The sequence below is a fragment of the Procambarus clarkii genome, chromosome 5 (assembly GCF_040958095.1).
Source record: "Procambarus clarkii isolate CNS0578487 chromosome 5, FALCON_Pclarkii_2.0, whole genome shotgun sequence".
In the NCBI taxonomy this organism is placed as follows: domain Eukaryota; kingdom Metazoa; phylum Arthropoda; class Malacostraca; order Decapoda; family Cambaridae; genus Procambarus; species Procambarus clarkii.
In genome coordinates, this window is record NC_091154.1 from 30,545,019 (window position 1) to 30,564,139 (window position 19,121).

Genomic DNA, 19,121 nt, shown 5'->3' on the forward strand with positions numbered 1-19,121 from the left:
CTCAAATTGATGAATAATGCTGAATTTAATTTTTGTATTCATAAAATTGCCATACTTGTGATATAAGATTGTACAACTTGTTTAATTTACTGAATTATAATAAAAAAGTACAGTAGGTAGCTTCATCTACAAATGTACGGTACAATATAATGGTAAAGGTTTACTTGCTAGTGTGTCTATTGATATTGTCAGCAATAAATGTAAATGTGTGCAAGGTCTTAGTAAAATGTGGATTTTTGTGTTTAGAATGTTTACTACTATCAGTGAATATTAGATAAGATGGTAAAGGTAGGTACATTGAAAATGAGTTACAAACATAATGTTGGATTTATAGATAGAGCATTTATATGGAAAGTGTAAGGGAACTTCCAGCATCATATTTTAGAAGCCTATTTAAATCTTCAAATCATTGTCATAAATAAGCTTTAACATTTGTATTAATATTGGCATTCAACATAAGAGGATGCATCTTTGTTTTATTATTCTTAATAATACAGTACTGCAATTAATTAGTAACACTTGTGTTAGTCAAACTACTCATCACTAATCACTAACCAGTAAAGATGTCTTATCATGGCTCTCATGAAATATTGTGTGGTTCACCCATTTAAATGAATACAATTATATTATATAATATTACCAGCATGGGCAAGCCTACTTTTCAGTTCCTGTACTGAATTTTGATGTGCATCTTAAGTTCATATTGTACAGGATGGATTGGGATGTCACTTTCTATGTTTTAGCCCTCTTTCCAATGCACTTGCAGGGTAGGAAAGATGTTATTTCTTCTCAAATGTGCCTCAAAATCTTAACAAATTTATGTAGCTTCTCACTAAATTTTTTCCACTAGAAATGTAATGAAATCATAGAAATGTCCCGATCTTAAGGTCCAGTAATTCAATATTAAATGCAAAATTAAATAGGACAGTCTCTCACTTCTCATATAGGACTAGAGCATTTGCAGGCAGTAGACTGAACGGAGGAGTGATAGTGAATACAGTTTTGTATGAATTTTGAGATATCTGGTGTGGCATGATTGGAGGATAAATCTAGAATTAGAGCAATATAAATGGTTTATCTGATAAAGTATGTGTAGTGTTAGATTAATAGATAAAATAAGGACTGAAAATGTCATGGAAATATGTGATCTGTGATTTGCAGTACAGTATTGAGGAGAAATTACAAAGATGATTTGGTCATGTTAAACAAATAAATCATGATAGACTGGTTAAGAGTGAATTTGAGAGGAAAGTCGCAACGAATTTGGGTAGACATGGAAAACTGAGTGTAAGAAACTGGTAAGTTGCACAGTTGACTTATCCAAGTGTTATGTCAACCACAGTTGCCATAAACAGTGTTTACATTAACTTTCTTTGTGAATTATTTAATCATTTTAATTTCAAATGTACTGTATACATAACAATAAAAAGGTATGTAAATAAGGCAAAAATGTTTACTGTATCTTTGAAGGTACTGTCTGACAACCCCTCAATGGCACGGTGGGCAGATGCAGCAGATAAAGCCTTGGCTGCAAGTGAAGGAAGGAGACGAGAACCTCTCGGCGGGTCAGCCTCCTCACCATTACACTCCAGAGATCATTCTCACGATGATACAAATAATCCGTAAGCTAATTTATACTTAAGTTGTCACTGTTCATTTTTTTGCCACTTAAAATATCCAAAGTGTTCCTATACTGTAATTATGTTGACGTAATATTTTACGTTTTATAGAGTTTTTTATACGTTTTATTTTATATAGTATTAAAAGTAATCATTTCACTTTTGAATATTCCAGCTTTTTGGTGGTGCTAAGTAATGACCGAGGTCCTCTAGGAATCCATGTGATTCCAAGCACAGATGGTAGAGGTCATGACCAAGGTCTTTTGGTGGAAGGTGTGGAGCCTGGTGGAAGAATAGCACGTGATGGTAGAATAGAAGTCCACGATAGAATTATAGAAATAAACGGAAAACCTTTAACTAATATAACATTCCAAAAGTAAGTTATCCATTTATATAAAGAATGTCTTTTAATTTGTAGATTTAGATTCTCCCTTTAATGCGTACCATGTAAAAATACTTTACAGCTTTTCCATTTGATGTTAAAGTACAGTATTTCATGACATACTTTTTTTCCAGTTCATATGTTTAATTCAGCTACTTGGCATTTTGATACTATATGCAGTACCTTAAGGATTATTTAAATGTTTCTCTTCTGTAGGGCTCAAGAAATATTTAAAGATGCCATGCTAACCCCAGAACTTCGCCTGCGAGTTTTAAAAAGACCAGACCTCCGTGACTGTAATCATCAGCACCAGGGATCTTTTACCTACTCTTCAAATGAGCTTGTTGAAGGGGAAGAGAGATGTAAGAAATGCATAATGAGTTTTGTTAATTGTCTTGGTGTGTAATAATTTTGTTCTCATGATTTTGTTGGAAAGCTCAGAATGGCATTAGAGCCAGTTATAATATTTAGAATTTTTGAGATTGTATTCTACTGTACTGTAATTGGTAATGTATTAACAGCAGGTTTCTGGTTGTAGCCATTTCAACTTATATGTTATCTCTCATCATAAAATGCTTCTCCTAAATAGGGCAGGCTCAATTCAGGGAACTTAAATGTATATTATACTGTACTTATTTAAAAAAAAAACTACATCGAATTTCATTGCGAGATGATGAAGTATGAAATGGAAAATAGTTTGAGGAGTTGAAATGGACAGTGAGAGAAGTGGTGTTCACCTGGTCTTATGAAGCTGAGGGTTGCTGCTATAGATGACTGTTGGAATGTGGGGTTTGTGATGATACGTTGTATTGTGAGTGAGGTAATGAATAGACAAATGATATTTCTAATGGTTGTATTATGTAATATAAATACTGTAACATTCTTTTCTCATTTTACTTTCTCTTGGCTAATACCTCCACACCCCATGAAAATGGGAAATAGGGAAATTAAAATATATGTACAATGTAATAGGGATGATATTAGAGTATTAAATGTTTACTGAAGGTGTTCAAAATTTGTAAACCAGTGTTTTGTATATACATTATGTATATATGTCTGTCTATTCTATTTATCTATATTTCTATCTATCTTCTTATTCCTTCTTTCCTTTTACATCTAAACCTAATATATTTGAAGTTTCTTAAATTTCATTGTGTTTAGTGTCATGTTACACTTGAGGCAGTACTGTATAATAAATGATATCTGAGTGTGGCTGATGACTGCTGACTTTACCATAGTGCAGCATTTAAATGTATTTAGAAGCATTACAGTGGGCATTTTTATTTTTTTAAAGAGAGCATTGCATAGCTCTTACAAAGTAATGCTTCATATTAAGAATAAGTCATGAAAACTTTCCTTGTTAAGTTTAATTTTCTATAATGAAACTTTCCCTATTAAGACTACTCAATAGCTCGGTCGATAGAGCTTCGGCCTCACACACGTGGGATCCACGGTTCGAGTCTCCTTAGAGCCCAGGTGAATGGAATAGGTAATGAACACTGTGCAGGGTAATGAATGTGTGATGTTAATTTAAAAAAGAATAGAGATGAGAGGAAAAAGAGAACGGGGAGAGGAGTGAAGGAGAGGGAAATGGGGAAAGGAATGAATGATTGGCATTTTGTAATTTTAAGAATTCTATATTGCATTATCTGTGCCCTTAGATATGCTGGCAGAGGAAGCTAGAGATATTTTCCTTGATCACTCTCATGCAATGGACCCAAATCTAGTAAATTATTTGTTTCTTGTCAGTGGTTGGAGGGGCTAAAGTGGCAAGTGTTATGCCCACTAGAAAAGTTCCCTCAGCATCCCTATCATCCCGAACGCAAGCTGTTATTCTTCAAAGCAACACACGGAAACTAGGACGTAAAGTGACCGTGCATCTCACTAAAGGCCCACATGGTCTTGGGTTTTCCATAACTACAAGAGATAACCCAGCTGGGGGCGAAGCGCCAATTTATATTAAAAATATCCTTCCGAAGGTTAGTATTATAGTATTGTTTTATTTCTGCTCTGAGTACTGTGTGTGAAACTGTACCATGCTTTAACTGTGTTACAAATAATTAATTGCTACATGTACTGTACATGATTAATATTTTTATTTTATTATTTTATGGAATTACTGGGTAACTTTAGTGTATACATGTATTATACACAGTACATCACTTAATTGTTCTTTATTTAGGGAGCTGCCATTGAAGATGGCACCCTACGCATTGGTGATCGTCTGCTAGAAGTTAATGGTGTAGAAGTGACAGGCCGCAGTCAGTCAGAGGTGGCAGGTCTACTCCGACAAATTCCAATAGGTGGAGCAGCGACTCTTACAGTTTCTCGTCAAGATCAGCGAAATGGAGAAGTAGGCAGTGGAATAGTTGAATCAGTATCAGAAACTGATAAACCTCCCAGCCCTAAACTACCCAGACAATTGGTATGTAATTATTGTTTAGTAATTGTTATTATCAGAAATATAAATATTGCATTTAAAATTTTCAGGTTAAAAGCATAGTTAGTTTTAAGTTTTAGTTGGGTCCATATTTATTTGATTTGTGTTATACACAAATGTGTGGGAAACAGTGTTCAGGGAACAAGATCATACTTATTTGATAAATTTATAAAAATGTATAATAACCATACATAGGTTAATGCCAAATAACTGCACTGTAAATAGCTAATTATATACCAAATTAGGGTTTGTTATGCATTTATATTCAACTAAGTTATTCTTGAAGATTTTCTATTCAGGGGTCAAAGGGGAGCGTACGGCAAGATGTGTAGGGTGTGTGTGTGTGTGTGTGTGTGTGTGTGTGTGTGTGTGTGTGTATGTATGTATGTAGTAGGTGTGGCCAATTACTTTCATGATTAATTTTATTTACTTATGCTAAAGGTTCAAAAATGAATGTGCTCTATGAAAATGTGTTTCATGAAGTGGCTCCAGGGCTCAGTGTTTCCTCAGCTATGTCTGTAGTTAATGGGATGATAGACCGGGCTGTTGGTCACCACATCTCTCAATGTGATGTTGGAATCTTGGCCTAGTTAATCACGACTTGGTGCCTCAAAGGGTGTTCATTCATCTCTTTCCTGCATTATGTTATACACAGAAGAATGCAGCAATTCCTCTGGCATTTGGCACAGTTTTCAGTGATGGCCTTTGGTGCTTATGTTTTTTCTCACAAGGTTAAACAGTCAACTTTTTGTACATATTGTAATTGGTTTGCAGTGCCTTAGAAGTAACCCACAGCAATGGTTTCAATTTCCTGTCTACTACAAAAACACTTGACAAAAGAAAATGTAATGCCTTTTGAAAAGCTATATCTTATTACTACATACATGCATTCAAATTATGTTTTTCACTTTTTCCAACCAAAGTGTTTGGCTACTAGGAGTATGTTTCAATTTGGAATATTTCAGTCACATCTCATGTGGGTCTTCCCGTACATAAGTGTTTATATTTATGTATAGGAATATGTAGGTATAGTTGTATAGATAGAAATGTTTTGAATAAGTATCCCAGTATATATTTTTCTGTGATTTAAACTTGTAGTGCTTCTCTGTTTTTTCTTGTTTTTATTACTTTACAAATGCTTGCTCTGTTAGCTCCATTTTTATGGCTTCATACTTGATACATTATGTGTTTTTGCTCTTAATCTATTGCTTATATTTCTATTGTTTTATATTATCAATATTGTTTGATTTTGTCTTGACATTGTCTCTAGTTTACTGAATTTTGCAATAATATACATCAATTTAGAAAGTTTGCTTGTGATACTGAAATTTATTTACAAGGTATAAGCAATTGTGTTTGTGTGAGTATGCTAATATATGCTCTCACCAACTTATATCTATGATAATCAGGTTCCAGTTCATGTTGTGGCATCCTGACCCCTCCATATTTGCGTTTGAACATTGGTACAGAGTTTGTCTCCGCTGCTTCTTTTCATACTGCATTTCATTCTCATATTGCATATAAATTTTTGTCCTTTATCTCTCTCTAAGTTAATAACGTTAACAGCTTCCATTTGTCTCGTTCTGATCTTATATCTATAAAAGAGACTATTTTTGCACCATTTTCATTTTTTATTTTTTTTTATTGGGACTCAATACTGGGCATTATTCTGTAGTATTGGCCTGGCTCAGGTGTGGTATACTATCCTGAACACCACCTGATCCAGGTTTCTGCAAGCTGCCCAAATGTCTGCTAGATTTGTATATACTGCCAAAATTATTCTACCTGTATTTTCCTCTGGTGTAAGGTTGGTCGTTTCTCCTGGCATTGCATCCTCCCTCATTTTGTACTGAGCTTTGGGTCTCCTCTCACCTTCCTCAAACCTCGTTACCTTTCACTGGTTAAGGTTAAAATCAAACTGTCATCTTTTAGACCATGTTAGCATTCAGTTGGTGTCTTGCTTTATCCTACACACTACCTCAGTTCTGATTTTTCTCACATGTTTTGCATCATCTGGAAACATTGACATACATGACTCCATTTGTGGTGTTAGGTCATTTATATGTACTGTACTAAAACCAGCATTGGTCAAAGTACATAACTTGTTTTGGTAGTACCATATTGTCTACTTTATGCCAACTTAATTTCACTCAAATTGTTGAAATTGTTTTTGCTCGACTAGATATTCTTAGATTAGTGCTCTTTTTGTTAAAACTTACCTGCTGCTTGTCAAGCTTATACAATACCTAATGTCTTGTACACTGCTGTGTCAAAGGCTTTCTGACAAGGAAAGTCGTCAAGGAAAATGCAATCCAAGACACCTTTCTATTCTTGGCTGATTTTCATTATTTAGGCATTAAATTTGGCATTGTTAGATAACATTCCCTCACTAAAACAGTGAAAACTTGTACAGTATTGTCTACATAATGCAGCTTGATATAAGTATCTTAGGAACTGTAGAAACTCGAGAGGTTCATGAAAATTTGCAATGTAAGTTTCCCTAATTAAATATATTACTTTGGTGGGCATTGCATAAAATGAAAATATGTTAATAGTTAACTTTAAGGTCAGAAAGGGTATAAGTAGAGCAGATTCTTTAGGTCTTGTTTATTAGCATTTTCATACTGTCGATCTTAACATGTTTAGCCCTGTGACTATTGTCATTATAGTCCAGTGAAACAAAGTTTTCAATGCATAGTAGTAATTAACTGACCTCCACAATTAGTAACGAGATTACAAGTTGTATTCTTGTTTTCTCAATTATGCAAGTGAATCTCATGTTGGCATGTAGTAATATTATTGTATAAAATTGTATGATGTTTATTAGAAAGGAGAAATTAATTTTCTACTTACAAAAGGAAATGGAATTAAAAAACTGGAGGGTATTTATCTAACTACTGTACATCGTTTCCAAAGTGATAAAGAAAGTTATTTGAAAATTTTGGGTGAGAAGATTCTATGGCAACTCTCATCAATCTGTGAATAAAGATTAATTGAATGTAAACAAATAAGTGAAGAAAGAAGGTCCAGGGAGAAAGAGATTGAAAGTAGCAACACCTTGCTAACATCTTGCGATGATTTCTGGGCTCAACGTCCCCGCGGCCCGGTCGAGGAAGCCTGGACCAAATATCACCATACATCCTGAGTTATTAAAGTGGCAGAAACACTAAGTACTGCACCGATGTTATTACTGTTGCTAGTTGCCAGTAATGGGTGATTTGGGGTTCGGTTTCTGTTCTTTTCATTTTTCTTATAATAGTTATAGAAAGAAAATTATCTTTTGTCATTTATAACGTGAACAATTCTATTTATCTTTACATAGTAAATATTTAACACTTTCGCCCGGGCATGACGCAGCATTGCATCATCCGTTTACTGGCGGTAATACCGGGGATGACGCAGCATTGCGTCATCCACTTTAAATAATCGCCAAAAATCAGGTTTTTATCCGATTTTTTTGGGACTGGTTTTAAAATGCGCGCCGATGTCTTCCCATTTTCTTTGTTGAGCCTCGTGGCCCTCAGGCGGCTTGGCACACGTTGTGGGCCCATTGTTTTCGCTCCACTGTTGTGACCAATGTTGCCTCCGCTCACATCTCAAACGTGTGAACATTTCGGCTATTTTCCGTGGCTATATTTCTTACTGCGGCTTTAGAAACTATCTACGCTTACTCCACGATGGATAGTGATCATGAACAAGGCCCTTCCAGGAAGAAAATTGCGACAGAAAGGCTTGAAAAGGGCGGGAATTGGGAGTGTAGCTGGAAGGCATCTGAGCGCTCACTTGCGGCTAATGCGTGGCCCGTCTTCAACTCATCGGCGGTTGGAGCGTGGCCAGGTTTTTTATTTTATATGCTAATGTTCCTATAGAGAATTCTATTGTGAACCCATTGAGACCAAAATGAAAGACCTAGGACGAAAATTGAGGTGACCAGAGTGAAAATAGTGAAAACATTTTATCGCGTTTGCGCGCTCCTGGGTAACTCGTTCGCACTTTCTCTGTTTACTGTGGGTAATTAGCCGGGCTTTTGGAGTTTATATGCATTTATTGCTGTAGAGAATTCTATTGCGAACACAATGATACAAAATTTAATCTCGTAGGACGAGAATTAAGGTGACAAAGTTGAAGAGAGTATATACACTTTTCAGAATTTACGCGCGCTCCCGTGACACCCTGGGTCCCATATCGCACAGTTGAGGGGTGGCGGGCGGGGTGCACGAAAGTGTTAATTTGCAAACATTTTATAAAAGTGAAAATGGCCAAGTAACTTGGTATCAGGCCAGAATTGCTCCCAAAAGTCATATAAGTATCGAACAATCAATAAGCATACTGTAATTCCAAAAGGATTGTTCAGTTTTAGGTACCAGAAAATATAAATAAAATGGTACCTGCCTCTTTCACATTTCACAAATCTTTCTCTTTCACAAATACACAAAGTATTTGTTTTTACTAACCCTCGAGATGTGCATATCATCGTAAGAAGGTCAACCCATGGTGCATATCACCCTTAATTAAGATGTTTTAGGTTCTTTGCAACATCTGCAATTCCTGTGTGCCATGCAGAGTTTCCAATTGGTATTTGAAACCTCCAATAAATTCCTGCCATATTAAAAAGCAACATAATTTTCTGAACATTTTTATATGCTCGGGGCAAGGTTTTGAACAGTATAGGAAACCAATTTTGTTGTTGAGCATTGAGATGTATTGTGAAACACAATACATTTCTGTATTGTATTGTGAAACACAAAACATAAAGAACCTCTGTATTGTGAAATACAAGATTGAAAAAGCCGGTAATTTGCCAAAAGACTTACGCCAGAAATAAAGAAGCTCAACTATGAAGACAGGAAGAGAAAGCTTAATCTGACTGATAGAAAGAACACTAATAGAAGGACCATAAGAGATATGATCACAACATATAGGAGAGTGATGAAATAAATGAGGACAGAAAAGACTATTTGGCATGGGAACATACGGGGAAACAAAGGTGGAAGCTGGAATCTCAAATCAGAGATGCAAGAAAAGTACAGTATTTATATCCAATGATGGTGGTAAACAAGTTGAACAAAAGGTCAAGCCTGGCCTTGGGAAGTAGAAGAACTTCCAGAACCCCATCAAGCAGGTTAAACTGTAAGCAAAGAGTGGACATCTTCCCCCTGATATGATGGAGTACTAGAAGATTGGAAGGAATAAATGCAGCAGGTTTTCAATAACTAGATGGCAGTGCCCTATTACTAGATCTCATTTCTTGTAGGCAAAGATAGGTACATTCATGTATACATGTATATACTTATTGTATAACAATTCTTAAAACAAAATGTTAGCCTCGGATAGAAGTGAACACAGCCTGGCGTGGTAGAATACTACAGTTACTTACAGTTGTCAACTGTAACATTTGCCTCTTTCACTGATTGTATCTGAAGTAACATCAAAATATTAATGTCTGTATTATAGATAAATTGTGACAATCGGTTTAGCCGTACTGTATTTAAAAAATATTCAAGTAAGAATTAATATGTTTATTACAAGTTCAAGATAAATTTGGAATGAGCATTCTTATTTTTGAATCTATATAATGATGGTATATATCAGTGGCTGAAAAATAACATTATATATAAAATAGCAAGCTTCCATATCTATTAAATTTCATCATTGACTTTCCTAAATATATTTCTAGTCATCAATTTATGTGAATGGCAAAAATTTAATATCCTCTTCCCATTGTGGAGAATACCATTGAAGTGAGTTATCTTCCCCAGTAGTAAAAAGCAGTAGGTGGGCTCATAATAGGGTAGCAGTTTGTGTTCTGATATACTTCATGCATGGTCTTTTGTGGTACTGTTTGACTACGGCAGGAAAATCATTCAAAATTTATTTAAATTGAACTTAAGCTTGTTCTATATGCTACACTTGATCAAAAGAAAATATAAAGTATAACAAATCTTTGTTAGCTTGTTATTACCATTAGGCACAGTACAATTAAATGTAGAAGTTGAAAGCAAAGGCTTTCCTCGACTATTGTGGTTTAATGGGGATGTGTCAGATATGATCCTAGGTTGCTGACAAGTTTTCTTACTTTATTGCAGTACTGACTGTGTGCTTATTTTTAAATGAATATTACAAATACTGAGAGTGACTGTCATGTAACTTGACTGTTATTAAACAACAAGGACTGGAACTGACTATGGACATTTTGTTATAGGTATCGATCTACCCACAAGACAACCACCCTTTCTTCTGCCAGGTATTTTGTGCTTTCTTGTATATTCAGGCACTGTTTATTAAATAAAAGACCTTAAATATATATACATTTAACAAGATAGACGTATTTCATGTATTGTCAGGAATTTCAGTAATGTGTTATAATTACTGTACAGTTTTGCTAAATCACTTGTTATATAGCATAATAATAATACAGTACCTAAAATATTTTGTCAGTATTGTGAATTCAGAATTTAAGGTTATAAGGACTTTGTTAATCTTATATTTTGTAAACATTGCCTGCAAAAGCATGTTTTTCAGTCTATTTATATTCGGGTATCCATTTCATTATACACATCTCTTTCAACAGTCAAGAGTTGAATGATATATGTAGCATCCCCATCAGACATATTGGTAACCATTCCAATTACCTCCACTTGAGTCATGCAATAAGCACAAGTTTTGTTGTAATGTTTACAGAACATTTATGGTGGTGGTTTGGTTCTTGCATCATGAAACATTTGCCTTTTTTTTTAATGTGTTTGCAAAAAGAAAAGTTTATAATTTAAAGTAAAAGAAGGGGATGCCTGAAAAAATAGTCCAAAAGTATGAATAGAGACTAAAACACTGACTTTGTATAATGTTGAACTGAATATTTGGCACTCAGTCAAGGGTGCTGCAATAACAAGATTATTTGGGAAAAGTGTGATCATATTTTTATGGCTGCTGGTTTGCTTCAGAATTTAAAAAATAAGCATGCTTAATAATTTTTAAGTTTATTTTATTCTTAATTTGCTTATTGCATGATGGGCATTCACAATTAGGAAATGAACATAGTTGCTTTTCTCTTTTAATTAAACAAATTAATTATAGCAGCTGATATACTGGGTATTGTATAACTTTAGAAATGTACACAAGATAGATTAGAATTTGTAGGATCTTGTTACCGTACTTTAGTAGTAATTTATGTGCACGTTTCTGTCTTCTAATAGCCTGCGGAGAAAACAGCAGAAGATAGTCTGATGTTTCCTTGGAAGCAAAGAGAGATACTTATGTTTGAAATTCCAGTTCATGATTCAGAAAGAGCGGGCTTGGGTGAGTACATAATTAGCCTTTTCAGGAAACTTGGATTCATTACTGTGTAGAATTTCAGTAAGTCACTGTAAGTAGTATACTTGATGATAACATTTAAATTTTTTGTCTTTTGTGGATTTTCATTATTAGCAAATTTGTTGAAATAGATAAATTGATATATAGTTATGTATGATAGTCATAAGTCTATTTTTAAAAGACAGCACTTGCTTTGACTCTGGCAATTTGTAATTTGCAAAAGTTTATAATTCATTGTTAATTTTATTGATTATTTTTATATCAGGGGTAAGTGTGAAGGGTAAGACAAGTTCAGGCCCCAATGGCTCTGTTGACTTAGGAATCTTTGTAAAAAATGTCATTCATGGTGGGGCAGCCTCTCGAGATGGTCGACTCCTCCAGAACGACCAGCTCGTCAACATTAATGGATTGTCCCTTCTTGGAAAACCTAACAGTGAAGCCATGAAAACTTTAAGAACAGCAATGCATCAAGAGGTTTGTTACTTAGTTAATTTAAAGAATATTTATATTGCCATTTTTTTCTTTAGGTTAAAAGTAATAACTAATGTGTAGCTGCATTGTTTTGCAAATGATATACAGGTACTCCTTAATATTTTGAATATTTACTTAGATATGCTTGTATTGTAAATTAAAAATTCTGTGTTTTCCCAGGGTCCAACCCCAGGAATGATATCACTTACTGTAGCAAGAAGGACAGATCACAACAGAGAGCGGTCAAGTCCTTCTTCAGCTAACCGGTCAGGTCGGGAGTCAGCCAGCAGCTTGCTTACAAACTCATCAGGTACAGAGACATTAGGTGGAGCCAAGTCTTCACCTGCTACGCCAACACCAGATCATGCGTGCATTACTGATTCTTCAAATGCAACAGTTATACTAAATAGCAAGGTAAGCTCACTTTTTCTACAGATTAATATTTCACTGGCAGTGAGTGTATCTGACCAGTTACACTGGTATCTGACCAGATGTGGAGTCTCATCACTGTTCTGACTTTTTCCAAAACAACTATGCAGCAGGAATAATATACGTAGCTGCAAATATGAAGTAATTACACTGAATAATTTTTAATGTGGGATATTACATCAACATTTTCTGTACTGGCTGTGGCCCCTTCACCTGTGGTTGATACATTCAGTATCACAGTGAGAACATTTGTGACGGTTTGGATGGTACTGTGGTGCTGTTACGGCTCGTTTTCCCAGGGGGGGGGGTCCCTTAGTCACTTTATTGGCCTATTCCCCCCACTCCAGCATATGCTGAAGAATTTCACTGATTTACTTGACTGAATTATGAATTAAGATCATCGCTGAAAAAAACAGTATAATTAACAACATGCAAGAAAGAGTAATAAAATTATCATATTAATAATAATGGTGCAGATACAGTATATTAATTAGTCCAGCTTATGCAGGACATGGCGAGAATGCATCACCAAATTATTACCCAGATAAGATTAAATAAATTAGGCAACCGGCCAACTCTTTGGCAACAACAAATATAGTAATACTGTACTGTATTCTGTCAAGCTTAAATATCAAGAAATAATCCACCTTGGTCTTAGCACTCATAAATCCTACAAATTTCACTGAAAATATGTATCGCTGCCAGATAATTATGAATAGATAAATTAAACACCACCCAACCAGATACAAAACCAAGAATAAAAACTTGTAGTAGAGCCCAAGCCAGAACACCCACTCTTAGTGTCCACACCCAACTGCAGTGTTGGGTGCAGCATACACACATGATATGTGTATACAAGATACATACTCATACCATAAGATGCCATGCTGTGCTCCCTGCATTGGACATTGCCATGTTTGGGCTTTCACAATTTGATTTAACAAAATACAATACCAGTACTGTATACTATGTATGACCCTTGAATATTACATATAAAAGGTTACATAGTTTGTATCAAGCACTATTTCCCAGTAAGCAATAAACCTCAATTTTATAAAGAAACAAAATCAGGGAGATGCAAATGGCAACATACTTCAAGCTAGTAATTGGACCTGTAAATCATGCATCCTTCCCCTAACTCCAGGAGGAGGAAACAGATACAAGACATTGCTACATTAAAATATTTTGTAGGCAAACTTGATAATGTAAATTTACTTTTATCGAAAACAACATTCAGTTAGAAAGGACATGCTATATTATCAAATATACGCTACCTGCTGAATACCAAATTACAAGACCATGCAACATCATTTAATAGTACATATTAACCACTGTTTTTACCATAAATGCAGTATGCAAATAAATTATCATTCACCTGCATCTAGCAATGACAGCAAATCATTCACCTGCATCTAGCAATGACAGCAAATCATTCACCTGCATCTAGCAATGACAACATATCATTCCACTTCTCTATTGCGAAACAAATCAACATACCTGCCTACAAAACTTCTATTTACCTCAGAGGCTTCAAAATTCACATGTACAATTCAAACTAACATTATCAACATTATCTTACTCAAGGTACATTATGCATTGTAATGTAATTAAAGTTATAAAGACTGGATCACCTCATTCACAACAGATGCATCCCTTATCTGTGGGTTTTTGCTTTCCGGCTCCATTCTGATTGCACGTCAGTGATCCACTACCTCAACAAAGAGTGCTCAGTTCTCTTACCTTCCATGCAATGGTTGACTCTCAGGATTGCATTGTTTGTCATTCCATGGTTTAGTCCTCATGGAGGGCCTTTCCTGTTCTGTATGATTTTGAAAGCATCGGAGGTGAATATGACCTCTCTCCATTTGATTTGTGATATATTTGGTGTGGATCTCTTCGCCTCTGCATTGAACCATCAGTTAGCTTTTTCATGTGGCTCCCTTTCTCAATCAACAGGGACTTATGGTGGATGCTTTTCTTCCCTGTCAAAGTAACCTCTAATGCTGTTATACCTACCATTATCCCTGTGTTGGGTTTTCTTGCTGCTTGGCAAAAGCAGTATTATTCTGTGGAAGCAAGAAAATCTGTTAGCACACTACACTAAATGAAAGGGCTTTCTCCACAATTAAATGAAATGAAAACTAATTATTTAATATTAAAACGAGGACTAAACACTGTGAAGTGACAAAATATTTTTGTTATAGAATTGCTCATAAGAAATGGTTATGCATAGGTATTAGGTTACTAGCAGACACTTGGCTAGGAGTTATTTGATACCATATAAATGTGAAGCCATGTCATGCTAACAGATTTAAATGTAATGCTCAAAATATATTTGTTCTATTTTCTCAAGATTAGTGTATATCTATACTTTTTTCAGTATGATGATTGGCATGAAGCTGATGTGGAATTCACTAATATGGGCACTTTTGACATAAGGAATCCTGTCATCCAGAGGTTAACCACCAACAATGGAGCACTTCGCAATGAAAGTTATTATAAGGTAATAATATTTTTAAGGTAATGGGTGGATGTTAGATTATGTCTTTGTATATACCTGTACAGGTATTATATTCCTATACATATTGATTGTCACCAAATATGGTACTGTATATTGTATTAACAGTTTCAAGTGAATAAAGCCATTTTCCTAATTATAGATATACAATATAATAAATATTCTACACTGAACTATTACTTCAACACCAGTAGAAAAAATAAAAATATCAAAATTAAATTGCAGTTAATCATGCTAGCAATAGTAATGTATTAAATATTTCACTAAGTCGCATTCTAGGTGTTGAGATACCAGTATATCTGTAAAGTGAATATGAAAACCAACTAGTTTTTTCAGGGCTAATACAAACCATAAGGTTAGGTTTAGCTATGTTAATTAGGTTTCAATAATTTCTGATGCAATTTGCAACCAAGCCCGGGCAGCACACCTCTTTTCATCTTTAATAAATGTGTTAGGTTATATATATTAAATAGCATGCCATGAACTTATAAATATGTGATAATTTAATCAACTTATTAAAGTATAGTAGGCCCTATATTTAAGTTAAGTCTGTCCCGTATATAAAAACTGTCCCACAAAGATTACTTAAGATCAATCACATGCATATACTGTTAAATTACTGTAAAGTATATTAAATAATGCAAACTGTCCTGCATAATTACAATTATCATTACTGGCATTTCATTTCCTTTGATTATATATTCACTAATTGTTAAGGTGCAAGTAAGTTTTTGAACTTAAAGTAATATTTTTGCTTAGATATAAACAAGAGGTCATATGCTTTGTCATAAGCTTGCAATAATGCATATGTAAGATTTAATAATGAAATGAATGATTGGCTTTATATCATTGTGCTAATTGAGGGATGTACGATGTCAAGCTAAAACCTGGGGTCATGAGGGAGGTCAGCATATGGTAAGAATATAGGGCTGTGAATCTAGTCTATTGTATGATATGAGTTATAAGGAGTTAAGGCTGTTACGTGAATTTGACCGTACGAGAAGATAATGGATAGATATGTCGAATAAGTGTGTGAGAAAGAGATTACTGAGTATGAACAAGTCATAATAATGCACAAGAAATGGTAGGGTGCTGAGGTAAGTGATGGTAATTTCTGAGGAGGTACAGGGTGTTTCATGTGATTGTATGCAACAACTTTTATGGAACAGTTTTCCACTAGTTTTATCAAGTATTGTGTATTTTTTGGATTTTCTAGTGTGGTATGGTTTCTCTGTGGTGCTGTATAATATCTTGTGGAATGGTGAATTTGATGTCTTTATTTTTATATCTTAACCCAATTTTTCCTATACTGCTCCTTAATCTTTGGGTTGATGTCTTCCTAACCCATTCAGGTTGGAAAATGGTTGTCCTGACGATGGTGAGGGAAAATGGTTACCTTTTAAGTATTGATACAATTTTCTCATTTTAGGCAACACATGACACTTGGAATACATCACAGTTACAGCAATTGGTAATGCGCAGCGAGCGTGAAACAATACCAACCGGAGTTCCTGGTATGAATCCTCTTGGATCCCCAACTGTTAACCTGCCATCTAGGGATACTCTAATCATTCACGATGATGCCGGCACTCACCTTTCAAGGTAAGTGCACTTAATATTGCACTGATAATGGATTTCATTAGACCAAAAATTTTATCCTAGCTATTTTTGGGTTACAAAGGTTTTGTTGAATAATGTATACGTCAATGTTGATGTTATTGCTGTTATCATCAGTCATCAATAATTATCTTATCTTTTCCACTTTTCTTCCTCTATTCTTCACCCCTCCTGCTCCTCCTTTCTGCTGCCTCCACTTCCTTCCTGCTTCCATCACTCCCTCCATTCTCACCTAACAGTGACTGCAGGAAAGGGAAGTTTAGCTCTTTATGCGCTACCTACTAGCGAATAGCCTTCTTGTACTTGTGTTTTATTCTAAATTTTTTGACTTTTCAAGTGCTTTGTTGTATCTGGACTTGAAAGTTGGGGATAGGGGTTGCTTTCATGACGTCTCATTTCAATCCATGCCACTTGTTAACCATCTGTACAGGGTCCGAGTATTTTTGTGTATTTCTTTGACGCATTTCCAATTTATAACTGTCTTTTTGTTGTCCTTTCTAAAGAAAATATAGACATAAAATAATGTTTTAAGATATAATGGGTGTGAGGGTCATTGCATAAGTTATTGACAGCCTGCCTTTCATTGTTGGGTGAATATATTATAAGTTCTGTATTGGGTTTTTCTGTGTTTTATGAGAGTCTGTCATAGTAGTAGCAGCCAGATATAATTGTATGCTTATTTTTTGTCTTTTTTATCTTCTGTTGCTATATTACCTTTTTATTTTTTCAGACAACTTGGTGGGTCAGATGGTCCTGGAGCCTCCACAGGAAGTTACAGTGACCATCCAAGTCAGTCAGATGATGCCTATACCAGCCAGTAAGTTGGATTACTATTTTTTTTTAATTTAGCATTCCTGTTAAGGATACCCTATAGATTAAACCTAATATTTTTTCCCATTTTGTATTTTTAGTAGTTTCTCATTTGTGTTTTGTAATGCTTTATTGCATAAATTTCAAACAAAATATTTTAATTATACAGTACTGTAATTGTAAAAAAAAAAGTATTAAATGTAATGAGATGCCTCTTTCTGGTAGAGCCCCTTAGTATCTCACTAAGTGCGTTCTTGAAGTGGGTAGGATGTAATTATGTGTTAGTTGGTTAACCCTGACCCAACGCAAATACAGGATCCAATGATATTACCTCAAGAACATAAGCTATCTTTGTTGATACATTTAATACCCAATTAATACCCCTTATGTTATGCCATTCATCCACTCTTTTTACCACCTCATTCAAAGAGAATATAATCTGGTGCTAAACATGGTAAACTTGTCTTTGAAAATGTAAGGAGTACCTTGCAAAATGCATCCCTAGGCATCAGACCATAATAAAGTGTGAAAATTAACTTCAGACCCATTTCTTTTTTTAATGCCATGCAGATATTTAACATTGTATTTTATTCGGTGTCATATGTGAATGTGATTAACTTAAAGTTTCATCTTGGTAGATCTCCTTCAGTGGTTTTAAGAATTGTATCTACTATATATGTAGATAATTGTAATTGCATTCTAAAGAACATTTCACAAGTGTTCTACTTAAGATGTGCCATTTTAGGTGATCCAGGATACTTTCTTTAATTGCTCTGTTGTGATTGGATGATAACTTTTTAATATAATGAAATATAACTGCTATTTTACAGAACGTCCCTAGAAGAGAATGTGGCAGGGTTCTCCCGGGATCAGTTTGGTAGGCAAAGTATGTCAGAAAAGCGCCATGCTACATTGGATGCCAAAAATACTGACACATACCAGCGAAATAAAAAAGCAAGGTAACCATTTTCCCAAATTTAATTTTGAGTAGTTACCTATTCATATGTATAGAAAGTGCTATTGTTGTGGTGTCCCATCTTGTTTAATGACTAAATATTTTGAAGCTTTCAAGTGGTTTTGGTTTGGTCTGTATTTTCTTTTGAAGCCTAGTGCATCTATCTACCATTCTATGTGTAGAGAGGTACAGCCTCTAGTCACTTCAACATCTCTGCTTCAGTAACTTGAAATTGTGACTTCGTGTTTTATCTAATACCAGTTAATGGGTTAAGGCAAAAATGCACGATACCTTCAAATTCAAATTCTAGTTTGTCATTTCAGCCTTGATCTAGATTTCAGGATAGTTTTCCTTTTTTTATTTTTTATTTTTTTTTTGGTGGGGGGGGGGAGGAGTTAGGGTTAGCTCACCACTCTATTTGGCTAACAGCAGCACAGGACAGTACTTGCAAATTACATTGTTAAACTAATTTCAATTTGAGCCTTTAAAGATTGTTCTCTCAACTTTTGCTATGAGAACTGTCTTCCCTGGCTAGTTTGTTACTTAGAACTGGAACAAGTGTCAACACT

General features: G+C 34.9%; 1 protein-coding gene across 17 annotated transcripts in view; it reads left to right on the forward strand.

Moving 5' to 3' along the window:
- The window catches only part of LOC123762033 (partitioning defective 3 homolog), a 324,827-nt gene that overhangs the window by 252,901 nt on the left and 52,805 nt on the right, over positions 1-19,121 (forward strand). For 14 of the 17 annotated variants that reach the window (XM_069300392.1, XM_069300437.1, XM_045748364.2 and 11 more), the window contains 13 exons: positions 1,471-1,622; positions 1,795-1,995; positions 2,218-2,363; positions 3,751-3,980; positions 4,184-4,426; positions 10,644-10,685; positions 11,635-11,737; positions 12,018-12,226; positions 12,404-12,637; positions 15,033-15,155; positions 16,600-16,772; positions 17,518-17,604; positions 18,428-18,556. In XM_069300392.1, coding sequence (XP_069156493.1) covers positions 1,471-1,622; positions 1,795-1,995; positions 2,218-2,363; positions 3,751-3,980; positions 4,184-4,426; positions 10,644-10,685; positions 11,635-11,737; positions 12,018-12,226; positions 12,404-12,637; positions 15,033-15,155; positions 16,600-16,772; positions 17,518-17,604; positions 18,428-18,556 — 2,072 coding nt within the window. The remainder of the gene's footprint in view (positions 1-1,470; positions 1,623-1,794; positions 1,996-2,217; positions 2,364-3,750; positions 3,981-4,183; positions 4,427-10,643; positions 10,686-11,634; positions 11,738-12,017; positions 12,227-12,403; positions 12,638-15,032; positions 15,156-16,599; positions 16,773-17,517; positions 17,605-18,427; positions 18,557-19,121) is intronic. The other 3 variants (XM_069300384.1, XM_069300366.1, XM_069300399.1) reach the window with 3 other exon arrangements.